This window comes from Cebus imitator, unplaced genomic scaffold, assembly GCF_001604975.1.
Source record: "Cebus imitator isolate Cc_AM_T3 unplaced genomic scaffold, Cebus_imitator-1.0 Scaffold318, whole genome shotgun sequence".
In the NCBI taxonomy this organism is placed as follows: domain Eukaryota; kingdom Metazoa; phylum Chordata; class Mammalia; order Primates; family Cebidae; genus Cebus; species Cebus imitator.
Window position 1 is genome coordinate 59,593 of NW_016107633.1, and position 24,092 is coordinate 83,684.

Below are 24,092 nucleotides of genomic sequence, written 5' to 3' on the forward strand. Positions count from 1 at the left end.
TAACAAGAGCGAAACTCCGTCTCAAAAAAAAAAAAAAAACCAAAAACCAGCCACCAGGCCTCCTCCCACCTTTTCCATTCCAGCCAGCCCTTCCCCGCAATCCATGGCTCTGCTGTCTTGGCCCTCACACTAAGCACCTCCACGCTGCTGGCCCAACTCCCCCTCCCGATTTTTAGCTGAACTCTGGCCAGGTGCCTGGGCTGTTTTGCCTTCCTCAACCATGGTCTCCATTCTGGACTCCGCCATTACACCCCACCCCGTGCCACCAGCTCTCACCGGACACGAACCCTAGACTCCACAGGCCTGGCAGTCTCTGTGGCAGCTGGGACTGTGGCGACTCCCTTCCCCGGGCCTCTGGGACACCACTCTTCTGATCTTCCCACTGTCCCTGGCCCTCTACTGGGTGCTAGATGGGCTGCATCCTCTGAATGATCCTAGAACTTCACCACTGGCTACTCTCGGAAGCTCTCAGCCCCTGGCATGCTAGGCTCTAAGGCCCTCCCCTGAGCTCTTGGCCATGCTGGACAAAGCCTCTTAAGAGGATCCCACACAGAACTAAAATGTCATTTCCATGTCTGTTTCTCCCAGAAGGCCAGAGGCTCCCCAAGGTCATCTCTAACTCTAGCACCGAGCCTCAGGCTTGGCCCCCAGGAGTATATACTGGTTTTCAAAGAGGACTGATTCTGCATCTATGAGTCACCCAGCTGAGCCAAACACAGGCAAGCAGTGAGAGAGAAGGCAAGGCAGGCCCTACCTGAATAGTGGTGCCACTGGGACTCAAGCAGCAGGTCTGGAGGACCATCAGGGACCTGGGGAGGACCACCTTCCGAAAGTGGCAGCAAAGGGGACCGTTCCTGGAGGAGCCTACGAGAAGAGACCTGTCAGGAAGGGGAAGGACAGAGGTCCCAGACCCTCCAGGGAAAGGGGCCTGGCCACTCACCCAGGGCTTTCTTCCCCAGCGGGCTCCCCAGGCCGATCCAGGTCAAGGACCCCACGCACTGTGGGGGTTTTCATCCTCACGCGGCTAAACCTGGGAGGGCGAGCCCGAGAAGGATAAGCTGCGTCTCCCACCCATCCGTCCCCTGGCCTGCTCTGTCAGCCTCAGCACCCACACTCACCCGCCGCTGCCAAGTCCCGGAACCTGGGGGTTGTCCTCTGAGGCCTCTCCATCTTCATCCAGCCGGGGGGCTTTGTATGGAGGAGGTGCTGGTGGGGATCGGCCGGAGAAGGTGGACACCCTCTTGACGCGGATGGCCTGGCGGGGCGGGCTGGCAGGCCCACTGCTCAGCACCAGCGTCAGGGGAGGGGGTGGTGGGGGCGGGGCAGGGCGGACCACCCCGACCACGGGCAGCACGCCGAGCAGGGGGCCTGGGGGCAGAGTCCAGGAGGTGGGGGCTGTTGGGGGAATGGTGGGGGGCAAGGGTGGCTGCTTCACTGGGGGTGGGACAGGTTCACCCTCCCCGGTCATTTTCACAAATACTTGCCCCAGCTTGTTGACAAGGATTATTTTGGATGTGGCGGGTTTGGGGGGCTCAGGGGCAGGGCCAAGGCTTAACACCCGGACCCCTGGGGCCCCTGGGAGCCAAGCAAATGTGCGAGTGGGATCAGCTGGGCTGGCAGGCAGGCCCTGGGGGGGCTGGCTGCCATTAGCCAGGGGAGGCGCTGGTGGGAGTGACTCCTCTCTGGGGCCAGCACCTCCCTCACCAGGCCCCCCTAGGTTCTTCAATACAAAATCCACAATTTCTGAAGGCAGGTCCTCAGGAGGCCGGGCTCTGTCCCCTGCAGCCCCGAGGACCCCTGCCCGGCCTACTCCTGGCCCCGAAGGAGGAGTGCCCTGGCCCCGAGGCTGCTGTACTGCCTCGGCCTCACTGTCAGTGCCATCATCCACGCCGTCCAGCTGTTCAATTCGGGGGACTCCAGGTGGGGCGCCAGGGGCTAGACCAGGGCCAGACACCACAGTCACAGGGAAGTGGATATATCGGGAGGTAGGACTGGCCTCCTCTTCAGAGCTGTCCCCTGGGACCCCATGGCTGCTCCCCATGGCCCCAGCAGCTACAATCTCTTCCTGGAAGGGCTCCGTCCCCAGCAGGCTGGCCGCGAAGTCCAAGTCAGCAGCACTCAGTCCTGATACCACCTCCATGTCCTCGAAGTCTGGGCCCAGGTCTTCAGGGGGTGGTGGAGATGGGGCTGGGACAGGGGGAGCCAGCTCCCCTGAGGTAGGTGTGAGGGCCGTGACGACTGAGGTAGGAGGGGGCACCCTGAGCTGAGGGGAGGTTTTGAGAGGAGGGGAGGCCCGCCGGGATGGAGGCGGCCTGGGAGCCAAAGGACTGGGACGACGGGAGCGTCTGGGGGGAGCTGGGAAGTCCGGGTCTCCCACTGTGGGGATGTGGTGGGTCAGTGAAGATGGACTTCCTGTGGGGGCAGAGTCAGTATCACCAGCAGCTCCTACCTCCCTGGCTCCACCCCCCACCCCCACATGCCCAGTGCTCACCAGGGGAGGGCAGGGGGCCAAAGGAGACACCCCCCAAGGGCCTCCGGGATGGCGAGTAGTTGGGCACTTTGATTCGAGCCCCCGAGAAGGAGCGGGGGGCTAACGGAGGAGCACTGCCTGAATCTGGCCGCAGTGGGGGGTCCAGGTTCTGAACGGGCGAGTGGTGCTCAGGAGCTCCAAGGACAAGAACATCTGTGTCCGGCGGGGGGTCCTCACCACCTGGGGGCTCTGAAGAGGCAAGAAACGGCATTGGGGTGGCAGGGACTCTGTGCCAAAGCTTGCCCACATGCCCTCCTCCTGAGCCACAGTGCCTCCCAGGCCCCGGACCCTGACCCAGTCACAACAGGCCCCAGTTTCCAGTGACAGCCTAGGCCAAGCCCACTGTGGAGTTAGCAAAACCTGCACACAACTGGGCCAAGACCCTTGTCCTTTGCTATCTTCTCTCTGCCTCTGCTGCAGGCTTTGCACACCACGGCCCTCTCTCCAGCATGGCCAGTCCTACCACTTTCTTACCTGCCTGGCGCATCCCTGCCACATCAGACGCCCCCGCCCCGCCCCGGCCTGGAGGCTTTCCATTACCTGGCTCCACCCAATCTCTGCAAACTGATCTCCCTCCTCCTCCCAACACTCCCTGGTTTCCAGCCGGGATGGGTATACCCACCTCCTCTGTTCACTTCCTGTCTTGCTCCAACCTGGAATAAAGCCCTTCCTACCATCCAAATCTCTTCTGCCTCCTGCTCTGCCACAACCACCTCTCCCTCATCTCCAAGCCCATTCTTTGCCCTGTGCCATCCAGCTCTCAGCTACATCCCACTGCCAGTGTGGCTCTAAGGTGGCCAGTTTGGGAGCTGAGCAGATCCAGTTCCAAATCCAGCTCCCCACCATGTTACCGTGTTCAGCCACTGTCCCCTTGAGGTGCAGTATGGCAACGCTCAGGGGCATTACGTGAGAACAGAGCCCCAAGTTAGGGAGCTGTAGCGTTCTACTCCCTGCGGTCGTCCAAAAGCCACTCTCCCCTCCTCACTTATCATGAAAAGCCAGGCAAAGCCCCTGGCATGTAAGGCACAGCAGTAAGCGAGTTGCTGATACATTACAGTAACTGAAGCAAGAACAAGGCTCCTAGACTTTCCAAAGGGGAGCGGGGAACAGGTATCTGTGGGTTTCTTTAGGGAGAGCGGCATTCAGGAAGAAGACAGAGCCAAGGCCACACCTGAGGAAGGGGCGGGGCTGTGCACAATGGTCTGGTTCTCCTCTGCGGCCTCCAGGTGAGCCGGCTCTTCCCTCGGCCCCCATGGCCGATACTCCAGAATTCGGCACCGATACCAGCAGCGCCTCCGAGCATCAACCGTACTCCAGTACAGGCGGGAACACCTGGAGTGTGGGATAAGAGGGTTAAGATGCTTAGGAAATGGAATCCAGCTGTGGAGCCCCCTGGCCCCACCAAACATCCCAACTGCTCACTGGTAGCCAATGGGGAAGAGCCGTCCCTCGCAGTCCGAGAGATCAGATAGAGTACCCAGGGAGTCAATGCGGATGGAGCCTGTGATGCAAAGTGGAGGTCAGGAGAGGCAGGCAGGCCAGGGTAGGAAGACAGGGCGGACAGCAAGCAGCTTACCAATAAGCACATTGATGGCGTCGGGTTCAAGCCCCGTCAAGAACTTCCGCTTGAAGTTGATGCCCTCAAAGTCCACATAGACTCGGCGCAGAACATCAAAACCATCAGGGTTCACAATCTCCTGGGAGAGCGGGTGATAAAGTGGGGCGGCTGGATTGGTTGGGGAAGGGGGATGCCCAGGATAAATCTATAAGTGAGATCTGAGCAGTTAGGGGCTTGGCCTAAAGGCCTCTGGGAAAACAGACTAGGAGACACTGAGAGGGGACAGGGCCAGGCCTGGGGCCACAGGGGTCCCTGAGTGAACAGGAAGAAAGAACAGGAAGGAGCTGTGTGCCCCGAAGTTCTGACCCACCTTGCCATCTAAGAGGTCAGTGTGCTTCTGGCAAAAGACTTTCTTGTCGTCTTGGAAGATGCAGTAGCTGGCCCGGGCACACATGAAGTGGAAGTTGCTGAGGCAGGAGGACAGGCAGCAGCCCACCGTGGCGCCAGGCTTCAGGCAGAGCTCACAGCGCTGCATAGGGGAGGGCGGCTCAGGGGAGAAGCCAGGGCCAGGTGCCAGGCACCACTGTCATTGAGTCTGCCTGGGTCTGTCTAGCCTGGCACCTGGCATGGCAAAGGCTATCACCAGGTGCAGCCTCTCCCCAACCACATCCAGGCCCAGGTGCACATAAAACTCTGATTCTTTGAAGCAAGAATGACAACAGCTATTGCTTGCTAATGACACTGACCATCTTTGTCGTACTGTTCTTAGGCGGAGATTATGTTACACTCATCCTCACAGCTACCTCCACAGAGAGAATCTCTACCACCCCAACTCCTAAGAGTGCTTAAGGCTTCTCTGTACCTGGCCCAGGCGCCACTCTGAGGAGCGGGGAATTCTAACCTCATGGGGATGTAGTGAGAGGCTCAATGCCACTTAGCATAGAAAGCATGCAGCCCAGGTTTAATCAACGGGCACGCTTCTCACTTTTAGACTCCCATGCTTCAGGCCCAGATTATGGCCAGAGGGCCTACATAGGAAAAAGCTGCCATCAGCACCAACATCCCAGAGCAATCAAGAGACCTCAGCCTGGCAGCAAAAGGATGCCAGGTAGGGAATGTGAAGAACTGTCTGCACTGGTGGAGGCCTCCCGGAGAGCTGGAGGGCTGCCCACCTCTCTGGGCCCGTGCCCTTACCATCTGCCTCCCTCGGGCCACAGCAGCATGCACATTCTTGAGGGAGCCGTCATTCTCCTCAAAGACTTCTGCCGACCAGATGGCACAGTTGACGTGTGTCCACTCGTTCTGACCGATGTACAGGAGCCGCCCTGCTTCCTGGGGCAGAAGGGGAGTGGCATGATGGGAAGGTCCAGGGACCAGGCCCCACAACCTGGTGCGTCACAGAGCAGCCCTCACCTTGGAGTCAGCATCCCCATATTTGAGGCAGAGTGCACACTGACGGGGGTCTTCTAGGTGTGAGAAGGCAGCAGGATCCTTGCCCTGGAATGCTGGAGAGGAAGTGGGAAGGGAGGTCTAAGAGTCAGGATCCCAGAGCCTGGCCACCAATGCAGGGGTCTTGGGTTCCGGCCCTCAACTTCCCAGTACCTGCTGAGGGATCCCCAGGAGGCTGTCCTGACTCTGGGGTCTCTGGTTCCTGTTGTCTCCACTGCGCATAGACATGGTCCAGGGATGGGGGCAACACCGCATTGGGAAGGACTCCGCTGTGGACAGGCAGGGTTAGCAGCTGACGTGCCCAACAAGGGCGGCTGGATGGGCACCCGCCCACAAACCAGCCTGAACTCGCCATGACACCCACTGCTCTCTCTCCACGTGGAATTTCTCTCAGTCTGCCAAATAAGCCAGGCCTTCTTGTGCCACCTTGGACATATGAAACACTGCTCCTCGTGCCTGGAATACTCCTCCTCCTCAGCTCTGCTCCAATGTCACCTCTTTCAGGAAGCCTTCCCTGACGCCTTGGCTCCAGCAGGTGCCCTCTCCGGGCCCCCACTACCCCCTGGTATTCTCCATCACTGCTCTGACCATCTGGGTCTTCAGTGCCTGCCTGGTCCACAATGAGCTCTTTAAGCAGAGCCCAATCTGACTTGCTCACTGCTTTGTCCCCAACACTGCCCTGTGCAAAGCAGAAACAAAGCTCTGCTAGTCCAGAACCACCAGGGAATCTCGCCCGGGTTCCACCACCCTCCCCTCAGCTCCACTCCAGACCCTACCTCTGCTCATATCTTCTCAGCCCGCATGGCCCCTGAATGCCCTGGCCTCGCCCTCACTCCCTGGCCCCCCTCCTGCTAGCCAGCCAGCCTTGCTCACTTTGGCAGCCGGGTACTCCGTCGCCAGTACTTGGGGTCGTGGGCGTCGAACCAGCCGAACGCAGATTCTAGCAGCTAGGGAGTAGATTAACAGGATGAGAAGAGCCAGCTTCCCCAGGAGAACTGGCAGAAGCAGGGTCTGAAGGGCCCACTTCCACACCCTATGGGTGTCCGCGGAAGAGCCCACCTTCAGCAGGAGTCCCTTCATCTGGCCTCCAGCCCGGCGTTCTGGGGTCTCTCCCTCCTCCGAGTGCCTCATGAGAATGCCCACCATGTCCTCCATAAAGCTGTGCTGTAAGGGGGTTTGTCAGGGGCTGAGCCCCCTCTGTGCAACCCCAGCCCTCTCCTCCTGGCACCCACCTGTTCCTCCCAGTGTCCCACTCACCACAGACTTGTAGTGGCCATCCTCGAAGCGCTGACTTACAGCTTGCAGGCCGCAGGGTCCTGGGTGCAGCTGCTTCCCATCTGGCCCACACTGCAAAGCGGGGAAGTCAGCAGGGCTGGGGCTGGACCTGGCCCCGCCCTATCCTGCCTCCCGGGCCCTCCAGACCTGGGTGCACAGCAGCAGTGGGCCTGCCACCTTGGAGCTCAGCAGGCCCTGAAGCACCTGGCGCAGGCCCCCCTGGAGGGCCCCGCTCAGGGCCTCTCGCCAGCGGGGCTGCACCGCCCCAGCACATGGTCCGCAGGTATACAGCACCGAGTCTGGCAGTCCTGAAAGGATCTCGTAGTCTTCATCTAGGATAGCCAAGTGGGAAAGGGGAAAGTGGTTTCAGACGATGTGAGGGCTTCCAGCAGCCCCTAGGCCAGCAGGACCCTTAGCCCACCTGTCCTCTTAGGGCCTGTGGTGGGGCAAGGGCGCCCCACAGGCTTGAGGCTGCAGCCCAGGTGCTCTGCTGACTCACCTGAGAGCCCCTCGCACTTGGCATGCACCCAGTGGTCGCACTGTGCGCACTGCATCATCTTGCTCTCGTAGTCGTTGTCTTCATAGCAGCGTGTGCAGATCGGGCAGTAGTTTCCTGGAGGAAGGGAAGACAAGGACGAGTCAGAGGTGCTGGGGTTCCCACCTACCCTGAGTGGCTCTATTCAGGATTAGCCGTACCTTAGCTGCATCCATTATGATCCCGTCTTGGGTCTCTACCAGTCCCTAAAAGCTACTTGAAGGTAAGGCCTCTTTTTTTTTTTGAGACAGAGTCTTACAGTGGCAAGATCTTGGCTCACTGCAACTTCTGCCTCCTGGGTTCAGGAGATTCTCCTGCCTCAGCCTCCTGAGTAGCTGGGACTGCAGGTACACGCCACCATGCCCGGTAAATTTTTTGTATTTTTACTACAGATGGGGTTTCACCATGTTGGCTGATCTTGAATTCCTGACCTCAGGTGATCCACCTGCCTCGGCCTTCCAAAGTGCTAGGATTACAGGCATGAGCCACTGTGCTCAGCCCTACGATGAGGCCTCTTCAAACTTGGCAGAACACAAGGCCTTGCTAATGTGCTGCCTGAATTCTTCCAAACCCCTTGGTGGAGATATGAGATTCCAGGAAGTACCTTAGACATTAAGATGGTAGGTCCCAAGCCTTCCACTCCCACCACCCTCAGAGAGGCTATGCGTCCCTGTTTTGCATCCTGGATGGACTTCTGTGGAAGAGTTCCCTGAACTGAACAGACAGTCCCATAGCTAGAAGGTGGAAAGCCATGAGAAAAGAGGGTCTATGCTAAGGCCTGTCGAGGAGCCTGGCCATTTCCCCATGGCCCCCACTGTCCAGTTCCCCTGCCAGGTCCTCACCTTTCTCGTAGAGCTGGGTGCACCTGGGGCAGAGGCTGTAATCTCCAGACCACTCGACGTCCCAGTTCTTGCCTGGAGTCGCCCCACAGCTCTTACAGCGCACACAGGCTGAACAGATCTGGGGGAACAGGGCAATGTTAGGGGAAAGCCAGACACTGGGCTGGAGCAATGAGTGGGAGATGGGCAAGGAGGAGGTGGGGATATGCAGGAAGCAAACAAGGAAGGACAAGTAAGAGAAGAGACACACAGAACAGACATGGAAGCGCAACGGGAGGAGTGTAAGAGTGGATACTGGACTACAGCAGGGGATTCTGAGCCCAGGCAACATGAGATTCATAAGCTCCTAAAACTACTCCACACAAATTCTGAATATAAATCTGACCTACGTGAAATTATTGAAGAGAAAATGTTACCAAATTCTCAGGAGGATCCCCAAACGCCCTCTCTTCCTGAGAGCCCCAGCCCAGAACAAGTTTGGGGGCAGTGGTGATATTAGAGCCGAGGGAAGGGGGTGGACCTCATCTCTCACCCAGTGGCGCCGTTTGCGTGTGGCCCGGGTTGGGTAGCTGGGCCCCAGGCAGGCCGGGTGGTAAGCATGGCGGCAGCGCTCACACTCCAGGAGGTGCTGTTGGATGTAAAGACAGAGATAGTGAAACCTGCTGGCACAGAGATGCCCTCACCTTCAGGCCTCCACCCATCCCAGCTGGCCCCTGGGCCCAAACCTTGGATCCGCGGCCTTTGCGTCCACAGACATGGCAGAACTTGCATCGACGGCAGCACCAGGTGTCGTGATGCTGGGGCAGAGGCCGCTCGGCCTCCTCCAGGCAAAATGGGTGGAAAGGGTCACAGCAGACTTGGCAGAACACCAGCTGGGGACGGGGAGGGGGAGTGAATCATAAGTATAACATGAGGTGTGAGGGCCAGGGAATGAGACCCAGCCGAGAAGGCCCATGGAATCAGGCCATGATGGCCAACAGAGATCTGGGGGTCTGTGAAGAAACAAGGAAATCTAACCTCGTGCAGTCCTTTGCTGGCACACAGCAAGCACACCATCGGGGGGCCCCCTGGCACGGAGGTGAGCACACTCAGGCCCCCCATTAGCCACACGTTCTCTAAATCACAATCCTCCTGGGGGAAGAGAGGACGCAGGATCAGAGGGCAGCCAGACACACAAGTCAGACCCACCTGGCTTCTTGGGCACAGTCAATGAGGTTCTTCCAACCAGAGGCCCAGCAACCCGCCCCACTCAATGCTATACCTTAAAATCCACACGGACACGGTGCACACCATCAGGAGACTTTTGCTTTCCAGCCCAGCCATTGGGAAAAGAAGCAAAGGGGCCAGGAGCCAAAGCATCCTAGGGAGGAAGGGTGGGGGAGTTCAGAGCTGCCAGCCTGGCCACGATGCAGACTCTTCTCTTCACCGCCCTTCCCCCAGCCTACTGGACCCAGACCCTGATCCAGACCCCACTTTGCTTTCCAGACAGGCAAGGCCTGCCTCATCCCTCAGGGCCTGTCCTCTTGTGTGGACACACCATGACACTCAGGTGTGCCTGTCACTCTGACTTGCCAGGTAGCTCCTGGAGGGAAGGGGCTCTCGGAGCGGGCCGTGCTGACCTTGTCCATGCGCCTTCGGGCCTTGAGCTGCAACACAGGCTGCAGGGTGGGTTTGCGGGGCCGGCTCTGCTCCTCAGGTTCTGGCAGTGGCAGCTCTAGGCAGGACACAATGTGCAGTGAGGTCCCTCCCCTTCCACACCCCTCTTCTACAACCCCAAATGTTACCTGGATTCCCCGGGCCTTCTTTAACTAACCAAGACCTGCCAGAATGACTCTTTTTCTTGTTTGAGACAAGACTGGAATGCAGTGGTGTGACCCACAGCCCACAGCAGCCTTGAACTCCCAGACTCAGATGATCCTCCTGCCTCAGCCTCCTGAGTAACTGAGACCACAGATGCATGCCACCACATACCACTAACTTTTGCTTTTATAGAGATGGGGTTCCACTATGTTGTCTAGGCTGGTCTTGAATTCCTGGGCTCAAGTGATCCTCCCACTTTGGCCTCCCAAAAGTGCTAGGATTACAAATGTGAGCCACCACACCAGACCTAGGATGACTCTTCAAGTCTCACTCATTAGGCTCACTGAGAACCTCATAGACCAGTTCTGTATGTCCACCTGAAAACTGCCTCCTCCTCTGCCCTCAGCCACCTTCTCTATCAGACTGACACAGCCCTGGGTCTGGGTGCCTTGTCCCTTCCACCCAAAAGACATAGGACTAGATAAACGATCAACAGAGAACGTTGAGTAGTTCGCACCATTTTCTCGGGGTGTCCGACGACGAGGAGCAGGGGGGCCCCCGGGCTCCGAGTCATCCGAGTCCTCGAAGATATCATAGGAGGGTCGCTGTTTGACGCAGCGCCGGGCTGACTTGCGCTGCAGGAGGGAGTCCTGCTCCTCGGGCCCTGGGGGGGCCACCACCTCCTCCCGGGGCCCCCCAGCTCCCGCCCCCCGGCGTGGGCCTGGAGGACCAGGGGAGGCCTCAGGAGATTCATCGGAATCCCAGGGCAACAGCGTCTTCACTATCGTCCGGCCTGCGGGAACAGGGGACTTAGTAGGATTTGAGCGCAGCCAGGGACATGGGACACTGGGAGAGAAGCCAGAAAGAAGCAGGGCAGGGAATGAACGCGGGAGCTGTGAAAGCACATGACGGAAAAGACAAAGAAGGTGAGCTGCAAGGGAGGAGGGCAAAGAAACACAGCTCCCTCCACAGCACACGGTTTTGAGAAGAAATGCTCCTTAAAGCTCGTCACCTTTTTTAGCCAGTCGTTCCATCTTCCGAGCCTCTATTTTGTCACACTTCCGGTATCTGGGGAGGGGAGCAGCACGTCACCAGGGTAGGGGACTGGTGGTCTGGGGGAAGAGAGGAAGCTCTCCACAAGGATGCCAACCCCACTGCTCTGGCCAGGCAGAAGAGGAGCGAGGCAGGAAGCCTAGAGGACCAACAAGCAGGGGAACGAAGCCACGCCCAGTTACTCACACACAGCACTGCTTCTTGGTGTTGGGGCCCCCAAACTTGGGCTTGTCTAGGCAGTTGACACAGGACCCACAGTCCTGCACACGTAGGCAACCCCGACAGTGTCCACACCGAGCCATCCGCATCTTCTTGCCGTGATGGGAGGGCAGCGAGCGCCGGGGTGTGTGAGCCAGGGTCCCTGCAGATCCTGTGGGCTCTGAGTCTCCCCCAGGGCCTGCTGCCTCCACCTTTCCCCGCTGGGACCGTGACGGGACACTCTCAGTCTCAGACGCCGATGATGTATCTATCACAACAGACAAGGAAAAAGGCATGCAGCCATAAAGCCACCAGGCCTTCTACCTCACTTCCCTGCTTTCTCACAGCAACAAGTTTCTAGTGCTCCCAAACGAAGCTGCTGTAGGACCTAGTGCTCCAGCCCACTTGCCACCTAACCCCCAGCACCTGACTTGGCTCCCTCTCTCCTAGGCTCTTGGTGCATGTCACCCAAGTGTAGAGTCATCCCCAAACCTGACATGGCTGTCCAGTCTCCCCACCTACCCTCTGTGGCGAGGTCCTGCCGATCCCGCAGAGGGAGGGCACTGAGGCGAGGGACATCTTCAGGCACCATGGCCCGGGCCTGACCCAGGGCCACAGCAGCATGACGGCAGACATGTTTAATTCGGGGACCTTGCACAGGGGACTCGGGACCCTGGGAGAGACATCGGGAATGTGTGTGGGTGGCTGCTGCTTTTGCTCCCACAGCCCCGCTCCTCCTGCTAGCCTTCCTCAGAGCCCTCGTCCCGATGCATACCGAGGGCCGCTCTCTCTTAGCTTCCACCGACTCATCTTCTGACCGGATGGGGCCTCTGTCAGAGATCTGCTTGACAGCCCCGACCACCTCCTCCATCTGCCCTCCAGGGCTCAGCTGGCAGGGAATGAACAGGGTCAGGGGCTAGATTGTGAAGAAAGATAGGGACAGGGGGCAGGGCGTGGTGGCTCATGCCTGTAATCCTAGCACTTTGGGAGGCCAAGGTGGGCAGATCACAAGGTCAGAAGTTCGAGATCAGCCTTGCTAATATGGAGAAACCCCATCTCTCCTAAAAATACAAAAATCAGCCGAGTGCGGTGGCAGGCGCCTATAGTCCCAACTACTGAGGCCGGAGAATCGCTTGAACCCCAGGAGGCGAAGGTTGCAGTGAGCCAAGATCACACCACTGCATTCTAGCCTGGACAACAGAGCGAGATTCCATCTCAAAAAAAAAAAAAAGAAGACAGGGATAGGGAACTAGCACAGGGAAGGATTGGGGCTGGGGAGGAACACAGGAAGGTGGGGGATCAGGGAAAAGCTGGTTCTGAGGGTTCCCCACAATGCTGGAAAGTGTCCAGGGAGGTGGGAGATTAGGGGGCTGCAGACAATGGATGCTGGATGAATGGGTGTGCAGCTGGGCCCAGGCACCATACTCACCGGCATGGAAGCTGCCACTTTCTGCTGCTGCTGCTGGTCAATCTTGAATAGCTGCACTTTGGCTCTCTTGAGGAGGCTGAACATTTTCTCCTCTACCCCAGACAGCGGCAAGGAACCCAGGCCAGAAATGCGAGCTTTTTCCAAGGGAGGCATCTGCTGTGGTGACGGTGGTGGCTGCAACTGTGGCTGTGACTGCAGTGGCGGTAGTGCCTGGGGCAGGAGCTGGGTTTGCAAGGCCTGCAGGGGCTGCAGTAGCTGAGCCTGAGGTTGTGGCCCGTTGCTCAGAGCTGGGGCCCCATGAGGGGACACCTCGGGCTTAACAGGAGTGGTGACCACAGGGGCGAATCGAGGCAGGCTGAGGTGGTTGGTTCGGCCCACTGCCCGAGGCTCAGGCTCAGCTGGAGAGTCATCAGCGGGAGGAGGCTCTGGCTCAGGGGCTTCAGGAGCCCCAAGAGGAGGAGGAGTAAGCACCGATTCGTAGATCTTCAGGTGGGCTTCGCTTGGGGTAAACTGAGGGGCCCGAAGGAGTAGGGGCCTCCGGGAGGTGGTGGCAGGAACAGGGGGTGGGGAAGGGACCGGGGCAGGTGGGGGGGCTGGGGGAGGAGGGGGCAGCTCCCGGGTCAGTGAGGTCCAGCGAAATGTGGGTTCCCTTAGGATGGACCGTCTCTTCTCAGGGAGAGGGACTGGGGTAGATGGAGGAGTTGGGGCACGTGGTGGAGAGGGGGCTGGTGCTGGTTCCTGGGGAGCAAGTGGGGAGGTGGCGATGGGAGGTCGCAAGACAGGTGAGACCTCCACCTTTGGGGGTTTGGGGGGGTCTTCATCCATAAATCGCCGGGGTGTCTTGATGACACGGGAGGAGCGGGCACTCACCACAGGCATAATAAACTGCCGGATATTCTTCAGGAAGGTGGTGCTTTTGGGGGCCACGGTGGGACTGTCCTCTGGAGGGCCTCCCGTGGCGGTGCTGGGGGTTGGGGTGGGAGGAGAGGTGCCCTCTGGCCCTGCGCGAGCAGCTTCCCGCTCCGCCCGCTGGCTAGGAGTCAGAGGAGGCCGGCCCCTCTTCCTGGAGCAGGTAGCTGGGACCACAGGAGGTGGGGATTCTTCCTGCTCCTCTTGGGGAGGAGGCTGTGGAGGGGATGGCAGGGGTGGTGGAGACACTGGGGGTGGTGGTAGAGGGCAGGGTGGGGGTGGGGGTAGAGGAGATATCAAGGGGGGTGGGAGGGGTGGAGGAGGTGAAGGGGCTGGAGGAGTCGGAGGCGGCGGTGGCAGCTTTGCCTCTTCCTTGTCCATGGCTGGCATCATCTCCCCAGCTACAGCTCTTTCTTCCTTCTCTTTTCCCTCCTTGTCTTTTTCCTCTTCTTTCTTCTCCTCTTCCTCATCATCTGGTTTCTGCTCCTGCTTTTTCCAGCAAGGGCTCCCTCCCTGTCCAGATCCAACTCTTCTTTGGGGGGCATCCTGCCAACTTTCCTCATGTTGACCTTGACCCTGACCCGATTCGAGTCCCAAAGACAATTGTCCCATCTTCACTCTTTTGGCCCTTGAAACAAACTTGATCACAAAGGGGAGCCCACCTCGGCCTCGGCCCCTGCCTCCACGGCCTCCGCGGCCTGACTGTCCTCCACGCTTGGGGGTCCCAGGTCCTGGGCCAGGCCCCTCCTTGCACTTCCAGCTGCCAGTTTGGTGTTTCACTGGAACCACAGGAGGTGGGGGCTCAGGTTTGGGGATTGTCACAGCTGCTTCCGCCAACATTACTGCTTGTTGCTTCCTCCTGCAGGGACCTGCTGACCGTCCTGGGGGCCGTCCCCGAGACCGGCGGGGGGTGGAGGGCTCACACGTCCGGCTCCGGGGTGCTGGGGGTGCCTGGGCCCGCCGGAGAAGTTCAGTCAGTGCCTGTACCATCCGTTCTGTGCCTTCCTCACCCCGTTTCCGGGCAGGGGTCTTTGGGGGGGTAGGAGCCACATCTGCTAGGCGAGGAGGAGGAAGGGGGGTCGTCTTATGCTTGCGACCCCGACCTCGGGGCGCTCGACCTAAAAGGAGAATAGGTGTGGGGAGATGGATCAAGCCGGCCCTGCAGACCAAGGAAGGCGCTCCAGGAGAGCAGGGACTGTCTTGCTTGTGTGTTTCCCCCACTGCCCAGCCTAGCTTGGACTCTGAACACAAAACACACTCGGCAACTGACAGAGACTAGCTGAACAGGGAAGAGCTGACATGAAGGGTGAGGATAAATTCCTGTGACGCTACAGAGGTGGAGTTCCCCCGTCACTCACCTCGCTGGGATCGGAGCGCAGAGCGCAGGGAACTGGGGGCCACATCTTCATCTGAATGAAAACCCTGAAACTCCTGATTTAGGGGTCCAGGGGTGGAGGGGAGAAACAGCAGTCAGTGCCAAAGCCCCTGGTCCACCTCAGGTATCGAGGAATACCCCCAGTTCCCACTTAGCATACCCATTCTTATTTTAAAAGATTGAAAAAGGCTCAAAGGTCAAGGGGAGTAAAAGACAGGGTCTCTCCCTAGGGCTGCAGGCGCCAGGTATTTCCAACCCCATCCCCAGTGCCAGACCACACCAGCACAGCCAAAGCCGTGGTTCACTGGCCCAGGAGAGAAGACACGGTCTCCTCTCGAAAGCAGCAGGCCCCTAACTCAGATTCCAACTCAGGCCAAAGCAGGACCTCCACAGACACCCTTTCGGGGCACGACTTCTTTCTGAATTAAACTGGGAACAGGGGTCCGCAAGTAGAGGGGCAGGGAGAGCATCGGATGCCTTCTGCACAGGCTCCACTGCCAGCCCTCAGGTGGTTATTAACCGTGCTGGGTAACGCAACCCCCACCTTCCTGCCTGTTCTAAAAGGCTGGGGAGACATCCTAAGCTGAGCTCTGACCTGCCAGAGTGCCCAGTTCCAGTCCCAGCCTTCATCCCACTCCTGTTCAACCTGAGCCCGAAGAGGATGCCCTCCACCACTCCACCTGAGATGCCAAGAGGAAGTGGGCCCTGGAGAAACCAGGAGGTTGCCAGGCCCGGCGGGCCGGCCCACAGGTAAGAGCCCAGACAGCTCCAGTGCGTTCGCCAAGGCCACGCTGCCGCTGTCAACCACCACTGGCTGGAGATGCATTACCCACTGCCTCCTCGCCCAAACCTCCACTGCCCTAGCTTTGCCAGCTGCCGAAAAGCATCGGCCCAAGACACTTCAACAGGACCGGCATCGGGCGCGAGTGGCCGGCTGCAGCCGGGGCTTCTCTACCCACTTCCAGAGGCCCTTTTCCCCGGAAGCTACATGCAGCCTCCCTCCGTCCGTGCCTCGTCTCTCCAAAGGAACCCTGAGAACCCGGCCTGCCCACGCCGCCCCCAGGGCAACCCAGACCCCTGGTAGCCCCGGCCTCCGCCCCACCCGGCGCCGGGGACGCCTCCGACCGCCTCACCTCCTCGTCGGATTCCCCGTCACTGCTCTCCTCTTCCAGCAAGCAGCCCCGGCTCGAGCCCCAGCCCCGGCCCCTACCCCGGCCCCGGCCCCGCTGGACCCGCGGGCCGGCCCACAGGCGGCGGAGCCGGCGCAGGCCCCGGCGGAGCCCCAGCAAACGGAGCAGGGCCGTGTCCTCCCCGGGCTCGGCTCCGCCCGGCCCCGTCGCGCCACCGCCGCGCCGCAGAGCTACCCGCACTCTTTCGGCTCCGTTGCCCCGTCCGCCACGGCCCCCGCCCCCGCAGGCGCCCCGCGGCCGGCCTGGGAAACGGCCCCGCGCGGAGCCAGGCCCGGGGCAACTGCCGCCGCCCGCCGCCGCCGCCATCTTGGCACCGTGAGAGGGGCCGGGGAGGCGGGGGGAGGGGCGGCCCGTGCGCAGGGGCGGGGGGAGGGGAGAGAGCGGGGGCGGGGCTGGGCGGCCGCGGCGCACGACAACAACCAGCGCCGCCGCTGGGCCACCGGGGACCGGGGGCCGGGGGCCGGGCCGGCCACGCGCGGGGCACCACGGGAGCGGGAGTCCGCGGCCGGCCAGCACCCTCGGACCGCGCCTGGGGAGCGCAGACCCCGCGTCGCGGCCGCAGAGGGGCGAGCCGCGGGGGCCTCCGGGAAATGTAGTCCGGACGCCTCACTTCTTCCTCCGGCAGCCAGGGCGCGAGAGCAGGGACTGCGGAGGTTCCCGGCCAGGACCCGGAAAGCGGGTTGCCGGGCCTCCGGGAGGTGTGGTCCTCGCCGCAGGCTCCTCCCATTGTTCTTGGCTAGGCCGGCGGCCCGCATGGACTACCACTCCCAGGGTGCCGCGGGCTCGGGCCCTGGTATCCCGAGGCCCTGGGAAATGCAGTTCGCAGCTGCTGGAGGCGTGGGCTGGAGAAGGAGCGGTGGAAAGCAGTTAGTCTCGGTTCCAGGCGCGACACCCCGGCGGTTCGGCACGGCGTAGAGGGAAGACGCCTGAGAGGCCGCGGTCTCGGGGTCAGTGTGCTCCAGGAGAGTAAGCGGGTGCCTGAGAGCAAGGTCGGAGCACGCGTTCCTCTCCCACCCTGGGCCGAGCGCGCCCAGATCAGACTCCTCACGCCGTGGATTGCAGTGGAAGGGGCGAGTGACTTGCGGTCGCACAACCCCCACCAGCTCAGGACCTGCCGCGAGGTGTACCCGGACACCGAGCCCTCGCGGCCGGCTGCCTCCCGGGGAGAACGGGGCGCCTTGGGGATGGAGGAAGTGTCTACTCCGTTGGACCACCAGGGGCCGCTACAGGACAAGGGGCGTGGGCGGAGGTGTGCACAGACTAAACTCGGCTTTCTAGTCCTGAAGGGAGAACACAGGAAACTCTTTATTATGCTGATGTGATCGACAATCCTCCTACTGTTAAGCTTCGCTCCTGCACACTTCAGTGCCCTCACTCTGTAGGGCTCGCTGGCCTGGGCTTCTGCGACCCGCGATCGTCCGGGAGAGGGCACTCGGCGCCCTTTTTGGGGCGGAATTTGCTAGGCCGCTGTAGCAGCGGTGCCAGGTCAGAAGCCGAGCCGGCCGGCTTTTCGTTCTTTAATTGGACTCTTGGCTAAGACGCTACCGACACCCCGCTAGGTGGTGGAGGAAGGGGGACAACAGAGAGAGGTCGAGGGCCGGGACGGTCTCGTGGAGGAGTAGAGGAAGGTGGAGCGGATGGTCCATCCGGGCGGGAGTTGGTTGGGCGAGTGGCCGCGCATGTGCGCTTGCATGGAGGCCAGGCTGGGACAGCCGGCCCCGCACAGGGGGCAGCGGTACGGAGCAGCCCCGTGCGTCCGCAGGTGCTTCGTCATGGCCGAGAAGTCCCGGGAGCGCTGAGGACAAAGGCTACAGGAGAAGGGCTTCTCTCCTAGGGGAGAAGAGGAGGCCGGTGAAGGAAGAAGGGGGCAAAAGCTGGCCAAGTTAGGGGGTACATGGGGCCACGGGGAGAGGGGACTGCGCTGGAACTGGGCACGCAGAGGGAGACTCCGGAGCGGAGTTGGAAAGAAAGCCGACAGTTCACACAGGGCAGGGCGCCCATACCTGTGTGGACTCGGTAGTGCGTCTCCATCTGATGCTTGAGTGAAAACCTCTTTCCACAGACAGAGCACGCATAGGGCCGAGATCGAGCAGGAGGGGCCGGGGGAAGGTGTGGGCGAGGTGGGCAGCCTGCCTTGCCCTCATGACCTCTACAGGTTGCAAGTACACCTGTGGGGACAGAGAAGGCAAAGGAGGGCAGGGCCAGGGCCCCAGCGCCAACTCAACTGTACCATTCAGGCAAGAAATCAAGGGCTACAGTGGGGCAGAAGCACGAGTTCCCCTGCCCGACTCACCTGTGTGCCCCTGATCAGACTCTTCCATCTCCCCAGGGCTGAGCTGTGTGGGGCCCTGGGGGAGGGAACCTAGAGGGAACACAGGGAGGTAGATGGGGGCCCTGCTCAGGCTGGACTCCTGGGCCCCACCCCAGAGAAGAGACCATGTTGCAGGTGTATGCAGGACAGCTCGGGGCTTACCTGGGGTGGGGCTGGAAGAGGCCAACTGGTTCTGGCTCCAGAGCCCTTTGGGGGCATTTAGGGACAGTGGGATCCTGGGATGGGGTGGGGAAGAGTTACAGCCTTGGCTAAACCTGGGAACCTGACCCCTTGCTGAAGAGGGGGTGTCCCAAGACCTCCCAGGGGCTGGGCTTTGGCATGCCCTGTGGTAGTAGCTTGTCCCATCCCCAGCTCAGGAACCGTGCAGAAGTGATCAGGTGCCCTTCCACCCACCTGGGCTGCCCCTCCTGGGCCACACCCTCCCAGCCTGGAGAGAGAGCACTAGGCCCTCCACTCACCTGTGGTCCTGCCAGACCTCCTGCCAGGCTCCAGTGGTGGGGGCGATGTGGGAGAAGGGAGTGCCATATCTAGGCGGCACCAGCAGGATGCTCCACAGGGCAGGCTGGCCCTCCACCAGCCAAGGGGCCTCAGCCCACCGTGGCCTGGGGGTGATGCTGGTTTGGGGGAAGTCTGCTAGGGGAAAGGGGCCAGGGAGCTCCCATAGACTTTCCTCGGAGCCCCCTGGATTCTCCCTCACCCACATGAGCACTCCTTGCTTCCCATCTGCTCCCCTGTGGCCAACAGGGGCTTGGAGGTGGTTCTCCTTTGACCTAGTCTGCTCCCCCTGAGCCTCCTGCATTGTTCCTGCCTTCTCGGGGCTGCCTCTTGGTGGCATCTGCTTGTGCAACATCTGTTCTCTCCCACCAGTTCGAGAAGCCTTCTCTGGTTTCTGCTTCTGGTCCCCCAGTTCTCTCTCAGGATTCCGTGAGGGTTTCTCTGGCTCCTCCTGGTGTTTCTTCAGGCCTGGATCTGGCTCTTTAGCCCTGTCTCCTCGAGCCCTTCGGCATGCCTCTTCCAGGGACTGTACCCCCAAGGCCCTGGCTGCCTCCTCAAGGGGTCCTAGCTCCTCAGGCCGCAGCTCTACACTCTCCCCATACACAAAGTGCAGGAGCTGGGCAAAGGTGGAAGTGCCGATGCCTTCTCCCAGAGCCCACTGGCCCCTGCGGCCCAGCTGCTGGCTGACACCTGCTAGCACCAGACTGTGGGCGGGGAACTCCTGGCTCCCTACAGTGATCAGGGTATCACATAGTGCTGGCCGGAGCCTGGCTGCTAGCTGTACCAGCCGATCAGAGCCATAGGGGCTGGGCAGTCTTATGGGGGGCAGGGGCATTGTGCCTTGCTTGGGAACCAGTCTCAGAGGCTCTAAGAGAAAGGCCACAGTGTGAGGTCCATGGTTGAAAGGGGAGGGAGGAACATCTCATCTCAAGCCTGTGGATGTGAGGGGAGAGAGTGTGAGTTGGTGGTCCTAGATCAGAGCCCTCTGTCCTGAGTGAGCAAATCGAGTAACCCAAGAGAGGATTGGAGCTTATCCAGAATCATAATGGGTAGGCATGGTGGCGAGAGAATGGAAATTAGACCAAATTCAGGACTTACAGAGCAAGGTCCAGGCAGTTAACAGAAATATCTAGTAGTGGGTTTAAGACAGGCATACGGGACGTCTGCCAGTTAGCAGTCTCTGACGTAAAAGATAGCAGATACTGCCACTTCTGCTTCTCCAACCCCCTCCGCAGGGAAACAACTCTGTGCAAGCCAGGCTTTCCTCATTCCAGAGAAGAGGATTACCACAAAACCCAGCCAACCCTGGCACTAAGGGATGGGGCATGACACAGTGTCACAGGAGAGCTTAGAGAGCTAGTGGGTCCTCCCCCACAAGCCCATCGCACCGGAAAGGCAGAGAGAGCAGAATGATAGGGAACCTGGCTGCAGGAGCAAAGGCGCTAAGGCATCTGGCTATCATCACCCTGAAGCTGAAGCTTCTAGAACACATCCTCAGGGAAGGAACCAGACATTCCCATCCAGAGAATGAGGAAAACAGGTGCAGAAGCCACAGGAGAGGACCCTCCAATGATGGAGAGAGGTTTTAGAGAATGGACCCCTGGGGAAATGGGAGGAAGGGATGTGGGACCTGGAGATAGGGAGGCTGTTTCCGCTCAAGATTTGGATAAGGAGATGGTTTAATTTGTTTTCATTAGACAAAAAGTGAAGAATAGGAAGACCACACCCAACAAGGCAGGAGTTTCTCACACATCAAAGCCACCGCATTGGCTTTTAAGAAGAGAGCTGGGAACCCAGATACCAAGAGAATCAGAACCCAAATGTCTTAGCACCCAGCAGGCAGAGTCCTAGGGGCAGACTCCCTGAGCAGGGTCCCTTGTGGGAGGGAGGGCTACATTTGGACACCGCAGGGAGAGGGCTCCAGGTTGTCAGGGAGGGGACAGAAAGAGAGTTGTGATGGGAAGAAAGCCTCAGGTGGGGAGAAGCCATCACTCACCGCTTACTTGCTCCAGGACACCGCATGCTCTGAACTGCTGTTGGGGCTCCTGGGGCCCCCCTGGAGCTAGCCCCGCCCCTGACCTCACAGGCCTCCATTGGATGTCCCAAGTATCAGTCTGCCAACATCCCCCCGAGGGGGTGGGGTTTTCTAACCCTGCCTCTGCCTTCTGCCTGCAGGAGAGACCACCCCCTCTGCTTCCAGAATGCACGCATTCTACCTCTAGCCTCCTGTCTCCTCACTTCGTTTGTGAACTCCTAGAGTCAAAGAAGTGCAACTGTGGCAGCAAGGACCTTGGAATCATCAGACCTGCCTTTGAATTTCATCTCTGCCATTTACTAGTTGAGTCATATTGGGCAGGTCACTTCTCTGGGCCTCAGTAACACCATGCATGAACTAGGGATAATCTCTGCTTACCTCATTTGGAGGTGGGGGTGAAGATGAAGTGACATGACGAATATAAGCATGGTTTGTAAGCACACAGTAACATTCAGTGGTGTAGTGGTTTCTTAGAGATGACAGTAGAGCGCACAGCTGTTTCTGCTACCCCAGAAGGAAAAAGGACTGAAACATTTGGATCCCAAGAATAGGGTGGAGGAGCCAGAAGGTGGCCTCCACCCTCTCCCTGACTTGGTACGGGGAAGCCTCACTTGCTGGTTCGGAATGACCCCTGTCACCTAGGGGGCTGCGTGTGTGAGTGACTCAGATCCTCCCATCAAGCTCTGAAAGGGGCAACCCCAGGAAGGACCTGTGGTGGTCTTCGAAGTGAAAACCTCCTTTTCTTGGGCAGATGACAAATGTCATTTCTCTGAAATCAGGACTTGGGTTTCTTTCACTTCCTGCCCAAGGGGTCAAGGTCCCCGGAGGTTTCCCCTCTTTTCACACTTTAGCACTCTTTAATATCTAGGGAAGGGATGAGGTCTGAGAGGCTCAAGTTTCTTTTTCTGTTTGTCATTATTCTGTTATCCCCGATGCTATAGCAGAATTTTCATTTATCCAGCAAATGTTGATGACACATTTATTTTGAGATGGGGTCTTAATCTGTTGCCCAGTGGTAGGATCACGGCCCACTGCAGCCTTGGCTTCCTGGGCTCACATGATCCTCCCACCTCCGCCTCCTGAGTAGCTGGGACTACAGGTTTGAGCCACCATGCCTAGCTAATTTTTAATTTTTGGTAGAGACAGGGGTCTCACTATGTTACCCAGGCTGCTCTTGAACTCTTCAGCTCAAATGATCCTCCTGCCTTGGCCTCCCAAAGCGTTGGGATTACAGGCATGAGCCACCGTGTCCAGCAGATAAAGCACTGATGATATGTGCCTGGCATATCATACACGCAGCAAATGATGGAAGATAAACAAGTCAGGCACTGGTGGGCTGCTCTGGTTCCCCATAGGCTTCTCTTAAGGGAGGAGGATCTAACGGTCCTGGTCCCCTCCTAGACCCAAATATTGTCTCTGACTCCCATTTCTCCCTTTGGCTCCAGGACCCCCAAATGTTGAGAGCAACCTCCCACTCTCCAGGCCCACCACACCTTCCCTCTTATTCTAGCATGGGTGTGGGCGGGTATTAACCCTTCCTAGATCAGACAGGGTGTGTCAATGGGTGAGGCTGGTGGAGGGGCAACAGGGTGGTGAGAGGGGAAGATGAGTCAGAATGAAAGGGAAAATGCAAATGTGAGAGCCGTGTTCATCTGCTACTCTGAACGTTAAGTATTTTCCATTTCTAAGCTTTCTAATTCCTCACACCACCACACCCAGGGACTTTAGTTAGACACCCATATAAAAGACACAAAGCATCAATCCCTCTGATATGTACGCACAGAGGGAAACACCCTTCCTCCAACACAGAAATAGAGTCCCTCAAGACAAGGAAGAAGTGTGGAAAGCCCTGAGGGACCAGCCCCTAGGATAGAGGAAGGGTATAAGGGTTTGGACAATTACATTGTCACCCATCTGAGTTTGGCCTCCTGGCTTCCCAGCCCCATGTCATGCGCCTGTGACTCAGCTCCCCCACTGGTTTGCTCTTTGATCGAGAGAGTTGGAGATTGCTCAAAAGGCAGCATCCTGTGTAAGCCAAATGTAGTACCCAGAGAGCATCAGTGGGCTTTCGGGGAACCTTAAAGCGGGGAGGGGAAAGGGGACTCCCCTTTCAGTAAACAAAAGCCTCAATAATGGGGAACCACACCTAAGGATATCCCCTTAGAGATGACCTCCTTAGAGTTATCTCCAGGGCCTTCTGCACTGCAGCCCCTATGCTGATGACACTCAGCCCTTCTCTACCCTCTCCCTTCGTTCTTGACAGTGTAACCCAAGCCATCCTGCACAGATGGCAGAAGCAGACAGCACTTTGACTTGGAAGAGTAGGGACACTGCTGGTGCTGTTCTGATGTTGTCATTGTTTTGTTTGCTTTATGAAGCAGAATCATGTTCTGTCACCCAAGCTGGAGTACAGTGTCACCATCTTAGCTCACTGCAACCTCTGCCTCTGGGTTCAAGTGATTCTTGTGTCGCAGCCTCCCAAGTAGCTGGAATTATAGGCACACACCATCACACCCGGCTAATTATTGTATTTTTAGTAGAGATGGGGTTTTACCATGTTGGCCAGGCTGGTCTCGAACTCCTAGCCTCAGATGATCCACTGCTGGGATTACAGGCATGAGCCACCTCTCCTAGCATGTTGTTGCTGTTCTTTATTTTTCATTTTTTTGAGATGGAGTCTCACTCTGTCACAAAGGCTGGAATGCAGTGGCGTGATCTCAGCTCACTGAATCTCTGCCTCCTGGATTTAAGTGATTCTCCTGCCTCAGCCTCCCGAAGTGCTGGGATTACAGCCATGAGCCACTGTGCCCAGCCCTGATGCTGTTTTTAAAAATTCTCCCCCTCCCTAGACTCAAAAGCCTTCCCCACTTTTCTCTTCCTGGGCTGACTTGGTAGGAATCATCTGCAGTTGTCGCTCTGGGAAGAGCAAGGAAACAACGGGTTATGTGGACACAAGCCTGTGTCCTACCAGAGGGTAGAGTGGGAAGAGATTAGGTAGGGCATGATAGGAAGGGCAGTGTGTGAGAAAAGAATATATGATATCTGCCTCTCAGTCCTTTTTAATATTCATTACTTTTTTTTTTTTTTTTT

At 58.8% G+C, this 24,092-nt stretch overlaps 2 protein-coding genes and 1 long non-coding RNA gene across 6 annotated transcripts in view; 1 reads left to right on the forward strand and 2 right to left on the reverse strand.

Moving 5' to 3' along the window:
* KMT2B (lysine methyltransferase 2B) overlaps positions 1–16,461 on the reverse strand; it is a 21,315-nt gene extending 4,854 nt beyond the window's left edge. The window contains exons 1-30 of one of the 3 annotated variants that reach the window (XM_037729845.1): positions 16,084–16,461; positions 14,934–15,006; positions 12,667–14,627; positions 12,013–12,153; positions 11,760–11,910; positions 11,226–11,505; positions 10,999–11,054; positions 10,504–10,779; positions 9,806–9,900; positions 9,448–9,546; positions 9,204–9,317; positions 8,912–9,058; positions 8,719–8,814; positions 8,190–8,307; positions 7,312–7,425; positions 6,960–7,144; positions 6,795–6,884; positions 6,597–6,701; positions 6,411–6,484; positions 5,691–5,806; positions 5,502–5,593; positions 5,283–5,420; positions 4,459–4,617; positions 4,107–4,227; positions 3,953–4,031; positions 3,702–3,862; positions 2,492–2,719; positions 1,119–2,412; positions 941–1,030; positions 755–864 (exon numbers count right to left, since the gene is read on the reverse strand). In XM_037729845.1, the coding sequence (XP_037585773.1) occupies positions 755–864; positions 941–1,030; positions 1,119–2,412; positions 2,492–2,719; positions 3,702–3,862; positions 3,953–4,031; positions 4,107–4,227; positions 4,459–4,617; positions 5,283–5,420; positions 5,502–5,593; positions 5,691–5,806; positions 6,411–6,484; positions 6,597–6,701; positions 6,795–6,884; positions 6,960–7,144; positions 7,312–7,425; positions 8,190–8,307; positions 8,719–8,814; positions 8,912–9,058; positions 9,204–9,317; positions 9,448–9,546; positions 9,806–9,900; positions 10,504–10,779; positions 10,999–11,054; positions 11,226–11,505; positions 11,760–11,910; positions 12,013–12,153; positions 12,667–14,627; positions 14,934–15,006; positions 16,084–16,446 (7,126 nt within the window). In that variant the 5' untranslated portion in view covers positions 16,447–16,461. Of the gene's footprint in view, positions 1–754; positions 865–940; positions 1,031–1,118; positions 2,413–2,491; positions 2,720–3,701; positions 3,863–3,952; positions 4,032–4,106; positions 4,228–4,458; positions 4,618–5,282; positions 5,421–5,501; positions 5,594–5,690; positions 5,807–6,410; positions 6,485–6,596; positions 6,702–6,794; positions 6,885–6,959; positions 7,145–7,311; positions 7,426–8,189; positions 8,308–8,718; positions 8,815–8,911; positions 9,059–9,203; positions 9,318–9,447; positions 9,547–9,805; positions 9,901–10,503; positions 10,780–10,998; positions 11,055–11,225; positions 11,506–11,759; positions 11,911–12,012; positions 12,154–12,666; positions 14,694–14,933; positions 15,007–16,083 lie in introns of all 3 variants that reach the window. The other 2 variants (XM_037729844.1, XM_017504090.2) reach the window with 2 other exon arrangements.
* A 101-nt stretch (positions 16,462–16,562) lies between these two features.
* LOC108286349 lies at positions 16,563–21,421 on the forward strand. Its single transcript, XR_001817902.2, has 2 exons — positions 16,563–17,261; positions 20,665–21,421. It is a non-coding gene; the product is annotated as an uncharacterized LOC108286349 (long non-coding RNA).
* Positions 17,422–24,092, reverse strand: part of ZBTB32 (zinc finger and BTB domain containing 32) — a 9,516-nt gene continuing 2,845 nt past the window's right edge. The window contains exons 1-6 of one of the 2 annotated variants that reach the window (XM_017504093.2): positions 20,964–21,051; positions 18,931–19,900; positions 18,614–18,687; positions 18,434–18,502; positions 18,144–18,308; positions 17,422–17,970 (exon numbers count right to left, since the gene is read on the reverse strand). In XM_017504093.2, the coding sequence (XP_017359582.1) occupies positions 17,696–17,970; positions 18,144–18,308; positions 18,434–18,502; positions 18,614–18,687; positions 18,931–19,802 (1,455 nt within the window). In that variant the 5' untranslated portion in view covers positions 19,803–19,900; positions 20,964–21,051 and the 3' untranslated portion in view covers positions 17,422–17,695. Of the gene's footprint in view, positions 17,971–18,143; positions 18,309–18,433; positions 18,503–18,613; positions 18,688–18,930; positions 19,901–20,963; positions 21,052–24,092 lie in introns of those variants that run through there. The other variant, XM_017504094.2, reaches the window with a different exon arrangement.